Below are 20,265 nucleotides of genomic sequence, written 5' to 3'. Positions count from 1 at the left end.
AGATCATCCCCAATGGCAAGGAGGGAAGTTTCAGTGCCTCTTCCCAGACAGAATCTCTTTCTATCAGTTTGCCCAGGAAAGGTCCAAGTTTGTTTTCTTCAGTAAAGGGCGTATGTGTGACTTTTTGAGTTCTTCTGGAAATATTCCGGTAGTTACGGAATCGTTGATGACTGCATACCTCAGTCCAGACCTGGTCTCCAGAACTGGACACAGCACTCAACACTTGGCCTGAGGACTGGATACATTACTCCAGAACTGCTCTCCAGAACTGTACACAGCACTCAACTCTTGACCCCAAGGACTGCAAACATTACTCCAGAACTGGACACAAATCTCAACACTTGGCCCCCAGGAATGCATGCACTACTCCAGAACTGGACACAGAACTCAAAACATGGCCCCAGGACTGAAAGCATTACTCCAGAACTGCTCTCCAGAACTGGACACAAATCTTCAGGTGTTTTTCTTCTTTTTTAAATTATATTTTTACAGAAATGTGAATATTTAGTTTCAGTTCACAGGAACATTGGTGTGTATACTTAATGCCTAATAATTATTTAACACAGAAAAGACACTGTTTAAACTCGTGGACAGGGATATTTTTCTACCCACAAAATACAATAAGCAGGTCCCACAGGTGTGACTTCTGGAATGGGCTATTTAGCAACAATCTGACCTCCTCTGCACATGACGGGAAGTTCTATTGTTCAGGAAATGTGGACCAGTCCCGCCTTATGCCAGGGGCGTGGCTGTAATGATACCATGCCTGAGTGGCTCCTTTTTCAATATTTCTCCAGGCTGCCAGCTTTTCAGTGTCCCGTGCCCTACTCAATGCTCCCAAAGGGTGTTTGCAATGGAGCAGAATTCTGAAGCCGTTGAGATAGTAAATGTGTGAACGTTTTCAATGGACCTAACACCAGGGTTTGAATTCCATGCCGAGGCCCGCACATCAATGTGTTGCTGGTGACGCACTCCTCTCCATGGAAGCCACACGTCCTTCTGAGATTAACACATCATGGAAAGCACTTCAAACAGTGAGCCGAGCGTCAGGGCCTGTGAGTGGTTATCTCAGGAGGGGCTCAGTCACACCCAGCACAATTCTGCAGCTAGACGCAGCCATATAATATCCGTTCAAGTGGATTCTTGAGACACAAGCACTTGGTCCAGTCGAAGTGAATACAGACGCCGATAGGAGCCGAGAGCCAGAAATGGTCAAATGTTGTGCAGCTGTGAAAGGAAGTGACCTTCCTGCAGCGGCCTGCCACCTGCTGAAAAATCTACACAGGGATGCCCGATATAAAAATACATATGATACAAAAGAAAAGACGTGAAGCCACCCTGATGAGTGGAAGGGAATTTTTTTTTATCAAATACAAAAATCTGTGAAAATAAAACACAATATTAAAAGTGGGAAAATATGAAACCCAAATATCAGGAAATAGTTGTTCTAAAACTGGGGATTGCCTTTGGCATCAGTCCCGGGAATTTTCCCCTCCCTTCCCCCACATACACCTTCTGGGATTGTTTGACTGCTTTCCGGCGTTTCCTCCCACCCAAAGTGAATTTTTGTCGTCCTGCTTTTTCAACCTCCTTCTCTTACGTTGGACACTTGTGGAACCACTTTCAATATGGCCATTCCTTCAGTCGAGCTGCCTTTGCTGCTGAGAGGAGATGAGCTGGAGCATCTCCCCATCGGCCACCACCTACCTTCTGGGCTCGTCCTCTGTTGCTTGGCATCCCCTTTGGACCCGCTCCATTTGCCAAAGGTGATTGGAGGCAGTGAGTAAATCCCGCACTAGTTGAGTTGACTTTGTGACCCCTACCGGTTTGTGGCCTTGTTAAGTCGGACTTTTGTGGGTCCTCTGATGTACTATCTACCATTGCCGGTCTTTCAGTTACTATCTGCTTTTCCAGCCCCTTGACTCTAACCCCATATCCCCACTACCTTCTATGCTCTATTGGGACTTATTTCTTTTTCTGTGTTATGCTATGCTCTTTTAACCAATGTAACTATGCAATTACTCTTTTAACCAATGTAACTATGCAATTACTGTTTTCATGTAAAGTGCTCTGATACCTCCGGGTCTAGCCTGCGCTTTATAAAACGTTTCAATTGTAACTGATGTAACTTTAACGCAACATTCCTCCGATAAAGCGCTCTGATACCTCCGGGTCTAGCCAGCGCTCTATAAAACTTTTCAAATTATATTAAATACTTTCTTTCCTGAACGCTGAGACCTGTGCAACATGGCTGATGCCTGGTGGAGCTGCTAGACAGCTAAAGAGGAGATTGGCCCTGGTTTTCCCCCTTGACCGTCACCTACCCAGCCGGTCATCAGTCACAGTTCCTCCTCGTCTCCCTCCTTCGATTTCTCGCAACATTGTTTTGTTTACTGTACCCTACCTTACTCTTGTAAATGATGTAACCTGTAATGCAACGATCCTAAATGTAAAGCGCTCTGATACCCTCTGGGGTCTAGTTCGCGCTATATAAAACTTTATAAATAAATAAATCAACACTCTAAAGTACCATGGTCAGGGAAGGTGGAACACAAGCAGAAGGTGTGTCAGTCTTTAATTGGACCTAAGAAAACAGGCAACAGATCAGTAATAGGATGAGAAACATGTGTTAGTAATGCCAGCTACATGTATTGTTTTGCCCGAGAGAGATAGAGTAGGAAATTCTGAGGTTTTACGTCTGATCAGCGACCACAGGATTGATTAGCCATGAGACTGGCTTTTAATTAATGACGTGATATATATACAGCCCTTTCTGATCTGCAGAGGTTGAAGCATGTACTGAGAGGCCAGTTTCAATTAATGAATGAAGGGTTGGTAAAGCGCCACTACTCACCCGTGAGGGTCTCAAGGCGCTGAGGAGCTTCCCTCGAGTAAGTCAGACTGTTCTACTTCACCCTGTGAGCCCTTCCTGAGGTTTAGGCAGTCTTGGCCCAGAGCTGTAGTTGTCACAGATAAAACATAAGAGGCTTCCAGGTGGAGCAAACGCTCCCATTCACTGTACTTGACTCCTCCCCCTCTCCCGCCTCCCTATACACCCTGCCGCCTCCTGACTCCGCCCCAGCCCCTGCCACTGATTGATCATTTGCTGGAACTGTTGAATTTGCAAGGCTATCAGTGTAGATTTGCTGGTCTCTTCTAGGCGCCTTTGAACAGGCACACAATGATTTGCTACAAAAACAATGAAATGTGCCAATACATTTTGTTCTTTACTGCTCCTGTCCCTTGGGCAACACCCCTTTAAACAAACCTGTCTGCTGCAGAAGAGTGGTCACATATATCTTTAAACAAGCAGAGAAACCAGCAAGGGTTCCCCACTGTTCTGTTTACGAGAATAAACCTCAGTCCAATCAGTTTTATCGACACTTAAATGAAAGCATCGACCATGGCATCTCTATCTGCCATTAAAGCAGCACCTTATGCGGGTAGTTATCCTGGTCAAGTTGCCTTAACTACCAACCTGCCTCTTCCTTCCCCTGGTATAATCACATAGCAATTGATTAAATTCCGACAAGTTAGAATCATACATTTCAAATGCTGTTTCCAGTTCTCCTGTACATTTTTCGGGTTGGCCCATATTTTGGGGGAATGGCAAGTAGTATTCAGAAGGCCGGATGGGGACAAAGGTCCATGTGTTGTGAGGGGTCTTGCTTTTCCTTGGCCGGAGAACTCTCACAGAGGTCCCACAGCATCAGCCAGGACATGCACAAGGCACTGAGGTTTGCTCCTGGAATGAGCTGCCAGGCCCGTATTGTTTGTGAATATGCCACATTTCAACGCATGCGTTTAGAACGCATGCCATTACAACGTTGTTACATCGCAGACCATTACAACGCAAGTCATTACAAAGACTTGCTGTATGGGGTGGGGGGGAGGGGGGCACTGGATGTTGGAACAGTATAATTTACTATTCCTACTCCTGTCTCTGCAACAGTAGGGAAGGTGTTGGATTTAAAATCCAAGACCTTCCGCCCCCCCCCCTACAGCAAGTTGTTGTAACGGCTTGCGTTGTAATGGCATGCGATGTAACAACGCTGTTGTTGTAAACGATGTTTACCATGGTTTGCTCCTGGAATGAGTTACCAGGCCACAGCTATTTCTCTGCTTTGTTTGGGCTATCAATCAATCAATCAAGAATACTTTATTCGGTATAAAAGCAATACCATACAAAGTGCATTATTTTATTAAAAAGCAAATCATTACAATTGGTCAATATTACATGATAAAATGGGAGTATATATAAACAATCAGAAAATGAATATTTCATATCTAAAAGCCAGGTTGAGAATAGTTTATACAGTAAAAAGAATCCTGGGCCATTTTAGTGCAGCCAACCCTTCGATCACAAGAGGAAATCGGAAACAATTATTCATCGCCTCTAGTGTTCCTTAGTCTCACAGCCGATCTCAAGAAGTTTACCAAACTAAACAATGTTAGAGGATCCGCTGAGAGTTTCAAAAACAGTAGAGCCACCTTTGCCTGGTTGAATCCAGCTTGCCTTAAAAGTTGTTTTAAAAACATTGTCCTGGGGTACTCATAAAAGGGACATATTAAAACGAAGTGAAGAGTGTCCTGCGGAGACCACTGGTCGCAGCCGCAGGATCCCTTTGTGTCTATATCTAGTGTGTACCCTGCTGGAACTGATAAAATGTGGTGCAAGAGATTCAGCCTGAATCTGGGCATTAGGAATCTGTCATGTTTATTGTACATATTAGACAGATAAAATTCCATTCCTGGGGTTGATTTGGTTAGCAAGTGGGCTCTCACCGATGATTTCATCAGTTCTCTATCCTCCCTTTCCGAAGCTATTTGCCTTGTGTATTCCATCTTTATGATACCCTTGTCTTTGTGTCTGAGTGTAACAGGTTCATCAAAATACTTAACGTAGCCCAGCCCTTTCAAGGTATCCCTTACATATTTAAGCCAAGGTATCGTTAGTCCCCTATCCAGGGCAATGCAGTCCGTTAGTATTTGCCCGCTTAGAGTGGCCTCAGGATTCGTCCATATTTTAATCCAACAGGTTATGAGTTTGAGTCTTAGTCTGTCGCTTATATTAGAGAGGCCTAACTCCTCGTGAACCATATGGGAAGGCGTGCTTTGCGATACCTGCAGAACCCTTCTCAGGAATTTGTTTTCCTCATTTTGTAGCAACGAGATATCTCTAAAACCCCAAACCTCGCTTCCATACAAGGTCCTAGCACAACATACTGATGTCTACAGGTGCGTGATTTCCTTTGGTGACCAACGGCCTAGTCTTTTAGCAAAATTCATGATTGATCCCACCGAGCAAATTTGGGATCTACATTTATCATTAATCAATGTTTTAAAACTAAGGTGATTGTCAAATAAAATCCCTAGATAATTAAAAGCCTGCACCTTTTCTAGTTTGAGAGTCCCGATTGTAAAAATAAAATTCTTGGCGGTCTTTTCCCTGTTTCCATAATATAGGTTTTAGTAAGATTGGGTGTTAGGTCTATATCCTCCATGAAGCTGACAAAGCCGTCAATGAGGGATTGTAGTCCCCGGGCTGTGCGGGCCCGGAGTACCGCGTCGTCCGCGTATAGTAGGACCAGTATACCTCTCCTACCTATACGGTAGGAGAGGTATGGGCTATCTCTTTTTTCTGGTTTTTGCTTTGCATCAGGGCCCCTTTTGAGGTATTTGTTGTGCTTAGAGCGGCAGGCCCTGATGCAGAGGTCTGGCCCGGGACCAGGGTTCAATTCCCCGCCTCGGCGGGTCTTGGACTCAAAAATTCCACGGACCTGATAATTCTCACCTCGGTGCCTATTCCAATCATGGGTCCCACTCTGCAACTCTGGGCAATAGCTTGCTTAATCTCCACAATGGCCCCCACAACGCTAAGGATGCCTGGCCTCCACCTTGGGAGTGCCCAGGAGTGGACGCCTCACAGGGAAAGCCAGGAAGGGTTCCCTTGCGGTATTCGTACAAGCGCCTTGAGACCCTTGCGGGTGAGTAGTGCGCTATACAAATATCAATTTACATTTACATCTGGTGACACACAGCGTGGCCCAGTTTCTTTGATGGGGATGCAGTGTTAAGCCCTTTCGGGTGGAAGTGCATTGGTATAAAGTGTTAATAATAATGCAGTAGTTTTCTGTTTGGGTGTTTATAACTTCTTTTTTGATGGTGTTCTTAAATAAAGACCTGAGCCAATTGTAGGGGACAGGGGCAGTTCGGGCACATGTAGATAAGGGGCAATGCTCGGTGCATAGAAAGAAGCAAAGCCTCCGCAGACAGGAGTTAAGCACATACCACCGCATAAACGTGCACATTAGAGTGGCCGACGGTTCCATGTCACCGAGGCACTGTCTTATCTCTCCTCGACCTTCCTTGCACAAGTCAATATTTTCAGGGCGTGATCGTCTCGATCAGTTGTTCAAACTGAAACAAAGCAGCACTACAACTCCCAGCATGCACCAGTTCTTGCAATGAGCAGCTCAAACAGGAATGTGGTATCCCAGTGATGCAAGGCCATTTTGTCATTTTGTAACGCGAAATTTTACACAACAGAAGAGCTCAGTATTAATTACAAGCCCGGCGCATGTACTCACAGCGTATTCTGCAACGTGTGGGGAAGTGTGGCTCAATGGTTAGAGCGGCAGACCCTGATGCAGAGGTCTGTCCTGGGACCAGGGTTCAATTCCCGACGCGGCAGAGTATCGGGCTCAATGTCCGCAGACTCGACAATTCTCGCCTCGGTGCCTACTCTAATCATGAGCCCCACTCTGTGACTCTGGGCAATAGCTTGCTTAATCTCCACAACGGCCCCCACAACGCTAAGGATGCCTGGCCTCCACCTTGGGGGTGCCCAGGAGTGGACACCTCACAGGGAAAGCCAGGATGGGTTCCACAGCGGTATGAGTACACGCGCCTTGATGCCCTTTCGGGGATCGATTCGGGCGCTATACAAGTACTACTACATTTACATTTACATTTGGGATCCGCCAATCAGTGGATAGTCTCTGGAATAATTGTCCCTTCTGAGCAGCATGTTAATTTGCACTGAGTTGTGATGTATCTTGAACCTAACTGTCATTGAGTGAAATGTGCCTTTTCCTTCTTGAATAAATATCCTTTGCATTGCCCCTGGCTTCACCCAGCAGTGTCATTCTGCTTCATGCAGCCCTTCACTTCCCTGTTTTTCAATCCTGCTGGAAGTCCACATTTATCAAGCAGATAAGATACTTCTGACAGCTCTGGTGAATGCCTGCCTCATTAGGTGGGAAGTCAGTGCTGCCCTGCATTTGAACTCTCTCCTCCTGACCATAGCTGCATCTCTGAACCTGGCCATTTCTAGAGGAATGTAATTGCTAGAGCTTTGCTGCTAGAACTGGAAGTAAAGAAGTTACGTCATGATTGAGCCTACGGTCTTGTAATAGAGGAGAGGAAAGGATGTGGCCTAACGGCTAGAGCGGTGGACCTCGAAGCTGGGGAACCGGATTCCAATCCCGGCAACGACGCTCAACATCCTGTGATTCTGGGCAAATCACTGAGGGGCAGATTTATGTTTCCTGGCGCATCCCTGCAAATGAGCAGGGATGCGCCAGGAAACTTGCGACACGCATCTCAATCTTTGCGCCACCACGGATGCGCCGCATTTACAATGCGGCGCATCATGGCACAAGGAAATGCAGATGCGTGTTGCATCTGCTGCCGTAACGTTGGCGCAGTGCTGGAGTTGTGTCACGGGTGCAACGCAACTCCAGCAAGCACTGTGCAAACCCTGCCTGTGTATAACATGGTGCGTCAAGCCTTACGCCTGCTTCAAGCAGGTGCAAGGTTTTGACGCAGCGGGGTCGGAAATGTGACTAGGTGAAATCTTGTAGATTTCACTCAGCCACTTTTCCGAAGCATTCCTGCGATGGAACGCCCCCCCGCACCAGAACGCCCACATAAAACCTGACGCAGTTTTCATCTTTACGCCGCCGCTGCATCACAGAAGTGACACAAAACAGTGGCGCAAAAGTGGCGTACAGGGCTTGTAAATCTGCCCCATAATCTCCCCGTGCCTAACAAAAATTAATGTGTCCGTCTGTAACGAAACTGGTGCTCATGTAAAGCGCTCTGATACCCGATGTCTCTGGTTTAGTTTGCGATATATAAAACTGTAAAAAAATAGAATCTTGGCACGTACCGACTTCGAGTGCTCCTGGCCAGGAATCGGAAGCACTAGTCCTACTCGCGCCCTACTGATAGTAGGGTTTGGCAGGTCTGCGCTGTGTCTACACAATGCTGATTTCAGTGGTATAGTCAAAGGTAGAGTTAGGCACATGGGGGAGAGGTTTAGACATGAAATTGAATAGACAGATGTCAAAGAGAGAGTTCCCTTACCCAGTGGGCCCTTGGAGGGTGGGGGCCTTGGCCGATTGCCCACTTTGCTCACACCTTAAAACGTTTCTGGGTAAAGGCAATGTTATACAAAGCACACGTGGCCTCCTAAACTCCAAGGTGGCCTCCTTGTTTACAACGTACAATATCTATGTATCCTTCCAGCCAGACATATTCACACTGACTCACAATTTAGCCGCAATCGTGCACGAGGAGAAGGCAGAACGAAGGAGCTAACATGATCACCCCCATAAACCTGTATTCTAGTATTTACAGCCAGTATCAAAGCACTCGTTTCATCTGCTCATTCATCCATCGCTGCCCGCCATGGCGACCTTACCTATGCTCCCTGCTGGCACCATTTTGAAACTCTGGCCAGTTTTCCACCAGCACCTTCTCTTTGTCCCAGTGCCTGCTCTCACTACACCACTCACGTTCCACATGTTTATTTTCCACCTGCCTTAGCAACTCTAGTCTCGTCATGTGTCCTCTTCATGAATTTACCCATCACCACAAACCTTAGTGCCAACATCGGCACATACCCCAGCCCTCCCTCAACAATAACTGAATAACAGACACAACACAATTGTTAGGTGGAGAAAGTTGCTGCAGGTTTATTTGCATAACAATATGCCAACATGTTGGGTTATCTTACGGGCGATCCCGGGGCCGGAAGCCCCTCACCACCTACCCACCTGACGAGCCATCAAAACCCAGTGGTATTAACCGCGGGGTGTTGTCAATTTTGCGGAAGGGATAGCCCCTCCCACCGGCGGACCTCCGGTCCACCCCTTACTCACGCCCCTCACCGCTACCGGGGGGCGGAGAGTTGCAGGCAACCCCCGGTTGCTCAGGTCCACAACCGCCTGTAGGACTAACGGGGCGACGTCGCTCCTCCAGGATCCCACGCGAGGACCTCCCTGGGGATAATTGGCTTTAGCACCCTTACTGTGCTCCTGTAGAGGGTACCCTTCTGTACCTTACAGCCTTTGGTTCGCCCTGTAACTCCGTCACAGCACTGGGTGTGGCCACCGTCACCCCAGGGCCCCCCACCACTATAGACCTAGTTACCTACAGCCTATTGATTCAAAGGCCTCCCTCAGATCAACCAAGGAAAGGTCCTTTCCCACTCTGGACAGCTGTGCCCCTATCAGGCCTGTGAGCTGTATCAGTAATGGGAATGGCTCACTCACGCCCCCTGCTCACAGAAAGGCCTATTTATGTGTAGCCCACAACCTTGCATTTATTCCCGACAGTTAACACTGCTTCTACTCTCCCCTACAAGAAGTCAGAACCGGGTTGTCACCTTGCCCCCCAAGAGCACTTAACCAGGAACAGCGTTCAGGCTCCGAGCCCGGAGCACGCCCTGGCCATTCCTGCCTCCGTTCCCACCTGTCCTTCTCAGAGTGGTGCCTGTGTACCTGATCCGATTGTCCTGAAATTAGAAAAAAGGTTACACTCCATTCCCAGATGTGCTTACCCAGAACCCCACACACAGGCCTCTGTACCTGCTCCGAGCACTGGCAGGCCAGCCTGCTAGGCGTGGTTTGACCACTATAGAACGAAACCCGTGCGTTTCTGGAAGAGAGAACAAATCCATGAAAACAGCCCATAACCAGCATGGACAGGTAAGCATATTGCTAGCTCGATCGTCAGGATCAGAGCCCCTTACTGGAGCACCAGTTGCTGTATAAAAGAACACATTCCATTATTGCACATGGGATGCATGATATGCCCAGACTCACCAGTTGTTTAAGAGAAAACGCATTTCAATTTTGTCACAGAGGATGCATGCTCTGCCCACTCTGCCCACTCTGCCCACTCTGCCCACTCTGCCCTTGCTTACCGAGAGAACACACCAACTATTGCCCAGTAAATCAACAAATTGCCCGACTCATCAGTTGTTTTACAAGAGAAAACATCCAATTCTTGCACAGGAAACACCTGCTGCGCTCAGACTCACCCGTGGACTACCAATGTCTTACTCCCATGGGGTGTAACCTGCGCATGCCCCCCAGGCGAAGCGCAAGGAGAACGGAAAGTTCGCCCCCCCGTTGCCTAAAAGTAGCCTCAAAATTTACCACATTAGGTTACCATGACGGCAATGGCAGGATTCAAACCCCTGTCTTGTGAGAGTCTTCATAACCATAGGCACAAGACTTACCCTTGAGTTATCGCTCCTTGTTCCAGTTACATTTGCTAATGGGTTGGAACCTGTGCTCTCCCGCACGAGGCGCACGAAGAAAGAAACATTTGCGCGCCCCGACCCCCATGCACCGGCCCGCCGGCAAGAAAGCAATAGCGCGGTCTCCGTCAGAACACCCAAAAACAGGGACACTAATGACACCTGGGGAGAACCTGGTTGTCCCAGACCCTAGCACACTGACCCCAGTGTGCTATGACCCTTATACCTGTTGATACTTCAGGTGGCCCCCCATGTGAGTAGGGCGGTCCTCCAGCGCGGTTCCTTCAATTTGAGACATAAAACATCCATTAGAAGCCCTGCCCCCCTCATATACCAGTGGGGCCCAGAAGCAGTGTCTTGCCCCTAACCCCTCCCCTACCAGGCCATCATATTCAGGCAATGGTGGATGGGGGAGGGTGGAAGTATGCTGGGGGCAGCTAGGATTTTCTGGAATGGGCCATCTACATGTCAGCCCTCACTGGAGCAGCAGCACTTGTGTCAATTTTCTTGGCCCCATCACTGCAAGGCCATGGCGCTGAGACTGGGGAGGGAGAGAAGTCTTCCTGGAGGGTGTGTGTGTATCTGCATAAGTCTCGCTGTGAGGCAACCTTTATTTATTAAGCTTTTATTAACCGAGAGGAGGTGGCGTTACAGCCACACATGCTGAATTTGGAAGTAGGAAACCTGGAGGCATATTATCAAGACACAGCGTTTACATTATCACCGCTTTAGCGGCAGAAAACTGCTGCTAAAGCGGCGATATTGGGCTTGATAATATGCCCTTGTGAATTCCTAACAAGCCCATGTTCTGGTGTGAACCTGGGCTTCTATGGGAATTCTCTACGGCGTATTATCAAGCCCATTATCGCCGCTTTAGGGGCAGTTTACTACAGCAATTTATTCATGTTACAAGATTCTGCAAAGGCCAGCGCATGATAATTATAGAGCACTCTTTATATAAAAATATCCATTTAAAAAAAAAAAAAAGGATTTTCTATCTTTATTTAGTGTAGCTATTAGTCACGGATGAGTAAAGCAGCTTTAGAACACATTTTTAAGTGGTTTCACCTTATGTTGACTGTTTAAAATACATACTGATCAGAATAAAAAAGGCAGACTTTCTGTGATTCTCCTCATTTATGCCCAGTCCAGGATATTAAAACTCAGGTCATGTCGGTAAAAGAACGGCCCAGTGGGCAACCCTGGCCAGATTAGGTGTTGTGGCCCTCGGGGCATTTTATTCCATCTCGCCCACCTGGCCAAAATGCAGCGCTTCTCGTTTTCCCCAATCTTACTGATTCTATAGGCTTTGAAATTCTTAGGTTACCAAACATTTCTCTAAAAAATGAGTCCAGAAGATGTTTCATGAAAGGGCACGATCGGTGAATGTTCTGGCCTAATTGCAATCCTTAACCAACCTTGGTGCAAGGGTGCCTGGGTTGCAAGCAGGGTTGTTTTTGTGCCAAAAGGGGTACCTTCCTGCACAAAAACAATCCCAAGAGGCATTTTTCTCTAGAAAGAGGAAACAACGAGGAGAAATAAACATATTTCTCCTCATTACACCTCACTGGGGAGGCGTGGCAGTCTTGACACATTCCCAAGTCTACCCTTTATGGTAGATCTGGAAATGCACCAAAATCCATGGATGGATGCACAGGACACACACGCTCCACCCTCGCTCCTCCCACGCTCCACCCACGCTCCTCCCACTCTCCACCCACGCTCCTCCCACGCTCCTCCCACTCTCCACCCACGCTCCTCCCACGCTTCACCCACGTTCCACCAACACTCCACCCACGCTCCACCCACGCTCCACCCACGCTTCACCCACGTTCCACCAACACTCCACCCACGCTCCACCCACGCTCCTCCCACGCTCCACCCACGTTCCTCCCATGCTCCACACACGTTCCACCCACGCTCCACCCACGCTCCACCCACGTTCCACCAACGCTCCACCCACGCTCCTCCCACGCTCCACCCACACTCCACCCACGCTTCACCCACGCTCCTCCCATGTTACGCCTCTCTGGGGCAGAGTAACGCAACGTAGCGATTTGCGCTGCGTTGCGTTACTACAGATTCATCGAGCCACTCAGGGCCACACACGGTGGCCTTGCCTTTCTTGATAAATCACATTTAGTAGTTGTGTCACGCTTGCACCATGTTGTGTGGTACAGGTGTGATACAACTACTTGATAAATATGGCCATTAATATATAACGCGAGTAGCTACATCACAGATGCATTTTGCCTCTTTGGGACTTGTCAGTGTGACGTAACGCACAGGACTTCAGGGTCTCGCCCCCTTTAATCCGCTAATAGTGTGTACTATAGTTTTGAATCAATGCACATACTTTACCTGTGAAAGAAGTAATAGTTGATTACTCTTGTGTGTGCCCAACACAGTTATTTGTGTAGTTACCTGCATATTCTACCGGCTGCCCTTGTTGTGTGGTGTTGTGTACGCCTTGAAGGTGCTGCTGTGACTGTTTTCTGAACTCCCCTCTTCGCTTTTCTCCCCAGCACGGCGCAGACGTGAACCTGCAGGATAACTGGGGGGTGACCCCCATGTACTTGGCAGCATGCAGTGGACAGACGGAGTGCATCCGGCTGCTCGTGCTGGCCGGTGCTGACGTCACATACAAAAATAAGGTAGGTCGTTCGTGCCAACCATCGGGCACTGGAGTCGAACCGGGGCAGTCGCGTGAGGGTAACACGCTTTGTGAGCAGCACTTCCGGCCAGGCCGGAAGCAGACGTCACCGGATCTGGGAGGCTTCTAGTGTTTTCATTTGATCTGGGAAGCTTATGTTGTTTTCATAGGGTCTGGGAGGCTTTGTGCGTTTCCATAGGATCTGGGAGGCATCTGGTATTTCCATAGGAACAGGTGGGTGGGTGGTGTTTCAACAAGCTCTATCAGGCATTTGGTGTTTGCACTTGTTCTGGCAGGCTTCTTGTGTTTCCATAGGATTCCATAGGCTTCTGTTATTTCCAAGGGACCTGGGAGGCTTCTTGTGTTTCCACAGTCTCTAGTAGGCTTCTGTTTTTCCACATGATACAAGGAGGCTTCTGGTGTTTCCATATGATCCAGTAGACTTCTGGTGTATCCATAGGATCTGTGAAGTTTCTTTTGTTTCCATAGGCTTTGGGAGGTGTCTGGTATTTCCATAGGATCTGTCAGGTAGCTGGTGTTTTCCTGGCTCAGACAGGTTTCTGTTGTTCCATAGGATCTAGCAGGCTTCTGGTGTTTTCATTAGGATAAAGTAGTCTTTTGGTGTTCTCATAGGACCTACCAAGCTTCTTGTGTTTTCATAGGCTCTAGCAGGTTTCTGATGTTGTAAGAGAGTATAGCATGCTTCTGGCTTCTGATGCTGTTGTCATAGTTTCTAGCAGGTTTCTGGTGTTTCCATAGGAACTGGCAGGTATATGGTGTTTCCATGGGATGTAGCAGGTTTCTGGTTTTTCTGCATCTGGTGTATCATAAGATCTAGCAGTTTCTGGTGTTTTAATAGGATTTAGCATTCTTCTGATGTTTATCGGGTTTGTGTTTTTTTTATTATGATCTAGCAGGCTTCTGGTGTTTCCATAGGATTTAGTAGACATCTGGTGTTTCCATAGGATCTAGTAGACACCTGGTGTTTCATTTGGATTTAGTAGGCATATGGTGCTTCCATATGATCTAGTAGCCTTTGGTGTTTCCATAGGATCTAGTAGACATCTGGTGTTTCCATAGGATCTAGTAGCCTTTGGTGCTTCCATATGATCTAGCAGGCTTCTGGTGTATCCTTAGGATATAGTAGCCTTTAGTGTTTCCATAGGATCTAGTAGCCTTTAGTGTTTCCATAGGATCTAGTAGGCATCTGGTGTATCCATAGGATCTAGTAGCCTTTGGTGTTTCCTTAGGATCTGGTAGGCCTCTGGTGTTTCCATAGGATCTACCAAGCTTCTTGTGTTTCCATAGGCTCTAGCAGGTTTCTGGTGTTGTTTTTAGGATGAAGCAGGTTTCTGATGTTTTCAGAGGATATAGCATGCTTCTGATGCTGTTGTCATAGTTTCTAGTAGGCATCTGGTGTCTTCATAGGAACCGGCAGGTATATGGTGTTTCCATAGGATGTAGCAGGTTTCTGGTGTTTCGGCATCTGGTGTTTTCATGGGATCTAGCAGCTTCTGGTGTTTTAATAGGATGTAGCAGTCTTCTGGTTTTTCCATAGGTTCTAGCAGGTTTCCGGTGTCTCCGTTGGAGCTGCCAGTCAGCTCGTGTTTTCTTTAGTTCTGACCGGCTTCTAGTGTTTGCTTAAAGAGAAAATCCGCCTAATTTCTGTTTTACTGGTAGTTTTCCACTCTCGCAGATTTCACCCAGGAGCACAAGTTAACATTTTGAAAAATTAAAATCTTTGAGAAAGATGTCAGACTCAACTTTTCTGTCGACTCCCCTGTCGGGTTTTTAAAAAACACATTGGTGCTACTTATAAAATCAATGAGGTGCCTAAGTAGCTAGTGCAATAAAGTGCAGGTTGACATGTTTCAGCCTCTATGGTCTAAAAAAGATCCATGGTGCTTCTTCAGGACCAAGAGCAGGGATAAATTACCTACCCCACTTTAATTTAACATGTTTGGTCATAAGCAGGTTGTACTGGTTATTGTCCAACCGGGTGGGTGGTCAGCTATGCCCTATCGGTCTGGGCCGAGGACTGCACTGTTTGCAGGGTATAGCCAGTGTTTCCTCTTCGGTAAACGTATCCAGTCCCTGCTTGCCCGGGTAATTCAGACCTTAGGTGCAAGCCAGCCATTTTTCTTTAGTTGCATTAGGCCTTAACATGACACCCTTGCCACAGGACTGCTCTGCACTGCAAGGAAATAACACCTTCTAACCAGAGGAGACACAGCCCTGATCCCAGCCGGGCTGCATGCGCAAAGTGTGATTTACACATAAAATGCATTAGAAGCTGTGGGACAAGCATGCACCATGAGATTCAAAAACAGGATAATTAAAGGACTAGCCTTTATCAAAGCTCAAAGATGACACAAGCTCAGCCTGTAGGGTAAACATGCGTTGTGTGTGTTTCCGAGCAAGTGTGTCTTTGACACACAGGGGGCCTTGCTCTCTCAGAATCTGAGCGGCAGATTTACAAGAAACTGACGCATCTCTGCATTATAGCAGAGATGCGTCAGTTTACTTGCTTCACGCAAAAAAAGCCTTGCGCCACCATGGATGCGTTACATTTACAATGCGGTGCACCATGGCGCAAGGATTGACAGATGCGTCACGCATCTGTTGGTGCAATGGTTACGCATTGCTGGAGTCGTGTCGCAAGCACGATACAACTCCAGCAATGCTCAGAAAAGCCTATACCTATTATGCTGCGCCACTCCTTACGCCTGCTTCAAGTAGGCATAAGGTTTTGACGCAGTGGCGTCGTAGAAGTGGTGCAGTGAAATCTTGTAGATTTCACTGCATCACTTTTACGAGGCTTACCTGCGTGGGAACGCCCACCCTGCATACATTATACCTGACGCAGGTATAATGTGGCCCAGGGCTATACAACGTGATGCATCTCCCTAGATACTTCACGTGGTAAATGTGTCGCAACCTGGCGCATTGTTTACGCCGCCGCTGTGTCACAAAAGTGATACAACGGTGGTGCAAAAGTGTTGCAAGGGGCTTGTAAATCTGCCCCTTAATACCTAAGATCCCTCTTAAGGCCTACCATGTCCCTCCTGAACCTGATTAATAGCATGAGGTCCCAGGGTAATGTGCAAGTTGCTAAACATTCATCCGCCTGCTAGCAAGTGGCCATAAATTAAATTAGGAAGCATCATCGACAGGGCGTGGTCTTGGAGTCAGTAGCAGAGTGGTCACTTTCATCTGAGGCAAGCTGGCCTGAATGTAAATCCAGAGTTTTTTCACAACTTGCTGGTATCTCTGAAAGGCCATTAGACTTGGAGTCAAGGTAATCAACCCTAGTGGATTCTTCCTACATATAACCTATTCTGCCCCGGCCTTACCAGCATTTTAGCAGCACCAAATCTACCAGTGTCCACAAAACCTACTAGAGAGTCACCGCTAGTGCTACAAGACAGTGCGGAATACAAATTTAAGAAGCATACATGCCTTTAATCTTTGAGATGTGCCCTACCTCTCCATCAACAGGCTTGCATGCTTCACACATGTTCTTCAATAACTTTAGGAAAGTGTCCACAAGTCCTGCTAACACTTTCACCATCGCTACCCCAGGTCTAAAGGCAGCTGGGAATGGTAAACCTTAAATCCGCCTTCTTAATGACTTTAGAATCCTAAGAGATAGGTGAGAGTAGGCAGCATGGATGGGTAAATACCCACAGAGTCGGTATCTTGAAGATCTTCAAACGCAGCTTGTCGTGCCCCCACCATCCACACGCCAGTGATATTTACTCCAATCACAATTGTTCACTCTCCTTCCCTAATTTTAATAAATAAATAGTGACGTAAAATCAGAACAATAAACATGCAATAGATTAAATGATGTGGTGTCGATCTTGGCCCTGGCATCACAGTTACAAGCTGTCTGGTCTGTTTGTCCTGTCTCCTCTCTCTAACAGGGAGGGGCTTGGCAGCTTTATCTCTGTCATAAACAATGACTTCTCTTTACCCCCCTTTCCCACTTAGTATGGAATGGGTTTGCCATCAATGTTGGCTGAGCCCACCCAGCCACTGACTAGAATAGACACCCACTTGTTAATGAAAACCAAAAGAAATGTGGCCTCGACAAAGTGAGTTTTTTCCCCCCATAAGTGGCAGCCAGTGTTGATTTTTCCTGCCTGGCATGGCAGACTCTGACAGGGGTCTGCATCAATAAACCCACCTAAAATAGGGCAGTCCTCTCTGACGTACTGGCGGCGGGGACCTTGTGGTGGATAGACCACCACCTAGAAAAAGCTGCAGACAGACTAGGGCTCAACTTTAAGCAACTATTACCTCTGCTCTCCATAGTTACTGGTAACGCTCGTATTAGTATCTACGGGATGTGGAATCCCCGGTATTACCAGGTGCTACACCAGAGCACTCAGAATAAGGCCTTAAAAGGAAAGGGGCGCTACCAGTGTAGTGTCAAAGAATGGGGTCTCCATGAATTTCAGTGGCGGCTCCTCGAGTGTGTGCTGTGGGGCGGTGAAACGGGGCAGGGGAGGGGCACGGCGAGGGGAAGTAAACACTGGCATACAGCAGAACTGAGTTAGGTAAATAAATAAATAATTAAAACGAATTACCTTGGTTTCTGGTGCTTTCATTAGAATCTAGCCGGTTTCTGGTATTTTAATTGGATCCAGCAGGCTTCCGGTGCTTCCATAGGCTCAATTAGGCTTAAGAGGTGCAATAGGATAAAGCAGGCTTCTTGTGTTTTTATAGGATCTAACAGGTTTCTGATGTTTTAATAGGATCTAGCAGTCTTCCAGTGTTTTTATAGGCTCTTGCAGGTTTCCGGTGTTCAGTAGGATAAATCAGGCTTCTTGTGTTTTCATAGGTTTCTAATAGGTTTCTGTGCATTGCTGGAAATAAGAGCTTTGTGTGTGAGAGGGCTGGAGTGAAGGCTAGCCTGGTCCACTAGTTACACATGGAGGTGACGGACACCAGGCACATTCTGTTACATGCTAGCCTTCCTAGCACAGGTGTGGGGTGGCGAGGATAGCCATCTCAAGACACTCATATTCTAATTTTTTTATGTCCTGATTGAGCCTACTCAAAATATAAACCTGCCTCTTCTCTTTCCTTTCCAGAAAACGGGATTGCCTCCCAAGCGCCTGGCTTCGCAGACGGCCTTCATTTCCTGGATCGAGACGTTCTCCCGCCAGCCTCGCTCCCTGAAGCATCTCAGCCGCCTCGCCATCCGGGACGCTATGGGCCACCAAAGGCTACGGACCATTGAGAGGTTCGACCTCCCGCTCTCCCTGAAGGGCTACCTGATGTTCGAAGATCTGGTCCTGCAGGATACGCCTTAGCAGACCAGGGCTCGGCTTAACCAGGAATTGGCCTGCTGCTTCACGCACCATGATGGGGCGAGCTGCATCTGCTGGTCAACCTCAGCAGCCAGGAGCCTTGGTTTACAAAGAAGCAGGAGGGCAGACTTTTCTCGTCTTATGTGAAAAGCCATATCTAATGTGAGCTTAAAAGCCTCATTTCAATGTCTCAGCAGCCCCAGGCAGAGCCTGGGGCACCAGAAGGCTGCTAGGCTGGGAGTAAGCTGGGAGCTGCCTAAATGAATGGATGATGTACAGAAGTCGGCCATGACAGTTTCTTTCCTCCTTGGGATAATAACACTGCTCCAAAATGGCGGCCAAGGGTCACGTGGGCCAATCACCAGGAAAACGTTTTATGTGGCAGCTCCGATGACACGTGCGCACTGATGCGGCTCAAAGGGCGGGATGTCTCCTGGAGATCTCTGCATCTGATGACCAGATATGTAGCAGTCACTTCTTTCATCTGCAGGTTGAACCTGAGGAGACCCATCGACAACGACACATGGACACGTCTAGACAGGCTCTGGGAAGAGTCAAATGCTGTCTGGGTAAAGCCCTGCACTGAACTGACCATGCCTCTCCCTCATGTCCTTTCAGTGGCAGCGACCACCTGAGAGGCCGTGTATCTCTCAGTCCATCCTTTTACCTCTGGATTTTAAAAGAGCTCCCTCCATTAAAATATCACGCGCTTGTTCCGTCACAGTCTGCGGGGTTGTGGGTCAGGCCCAGCACTTTAAATGTAGCTCAAAATGCCCCATTGGACAGGGAGACCTCCCCAGTACCATCACAAACAACGCATTCTGATTGTGTGTCTGCCTAGGTGTGTATGTGCATTGCAGTGTGAACTTGGAGCTGCCTCGTTTTCCTTTGCCACAAGGACCATTTTTATTATTCTTTTTTTTTAATAAAACTAAATGTTGGATATTAAGGGCCGGTTTAGGTGTGGTGATTGCTTTAAAGTCTTTCAAATGTTTTAAAATCTTTAGAGGGAGTAATCCTCCTGAGTTGTTAATAATTTTATGACTTTATTTCCTCACTGCTTATTTGCTTGAATTTACTTTACCAGTACACAGCTCGTACAGGGGAGCCTGTAACAGCTTTGGGGGTTGCTGGACCCCGGTTTTAAGTCCCTTTTGCTTTGCCCACCTGTTTTCCTCGAACCTTGATCACGCCATGACCACGCCTCCTCCAAGGGAGGGCTACTTAGCACAGCAGCTGGTGCGCCAAAGACAAGCCTGTCTGCGCCCATCCGCGCCTGGATAACGCCGAGCACCAGAGAGCTGGCCTTTTTCCTAGCCAGGTGCAGACGCTCTTGGCATATGTCTTGCTTCACCTTTCAGATAACACAGAATCTCCCACAAGATGGCCTAAACCCACGGCGCACCAACACCTTTAGAAAACATCTCAAATGATCAAAGCCACTGGCCCCACATCACACTGGCAATAATCAAAACTCAACACTTCACCTGGTGCAAACACTGCATCTTAGCCCACTCCTGAACGGGGATTAAACAGCCGTGGATAAGAGCCTCACCAACCAGGGTTCCGCTGTACCGAAGTAGACGCATCCATCCCCATTCGGATTCCAAAATCCCGGTTTCTAAGTCAACAACCCTCAGCTTTATAGCCTCAAAACACACTAGAAGGTTCGGGAAAACGTTCCCCCGCACCAGAGGAATCTTACCAGGACTGGCCAGCTTCCAAGCAAGCATTCCATGGCA

The 20,265-nt window shown here is 47.7% G+C and overlaps 1 protein-coding gene across 1 annotated transcript in view; it reads left to right on the top strand.

Annotated features, from left to right (window-relative positions):
- The window catches only part of LOC144780824 (ankyrin repeat and SOCS box protein 5-like), a 75,093-nt gene extending 55,634 nt beyond the window's left edge, over nt 1-19,459 (top strand). The window contains exons 4-5 of the mRNA XM_078659327.1: nt 13,078-13,206; nt 18,305-19,459. Coding sequence (XP_078515453.1) covers nt 13,078-13,206; nt 18,305-18,526 — 351 coding nt within the window. The 3' untranslated portion in view covers nt 18,527-19,459. The remainder of the gene's footprint in view (nt 1-13,077; nt 13,207-18,304) is intronic.
- Nucleotides 19,460-20,265: the final 806 nt, after the last annotated feature.

This window comes from Lissotriton helveticus, chromosome 9 (genome assembly GCF_964261635.1).
Source record: "Lissotriton helveticus chromosome 9, aLisHel1.1, whole genome shotgun sequence".
Classification (NCBI taxonomy): Eukaryota; Metazoa; Chordata; class Amphibia; order Caudata; family Salamandridae; genus Lissotriton; species Lissotriton helveticus.
This window is presented reverse-complemented; position numbering and strand designations above follow the sequence as displayed.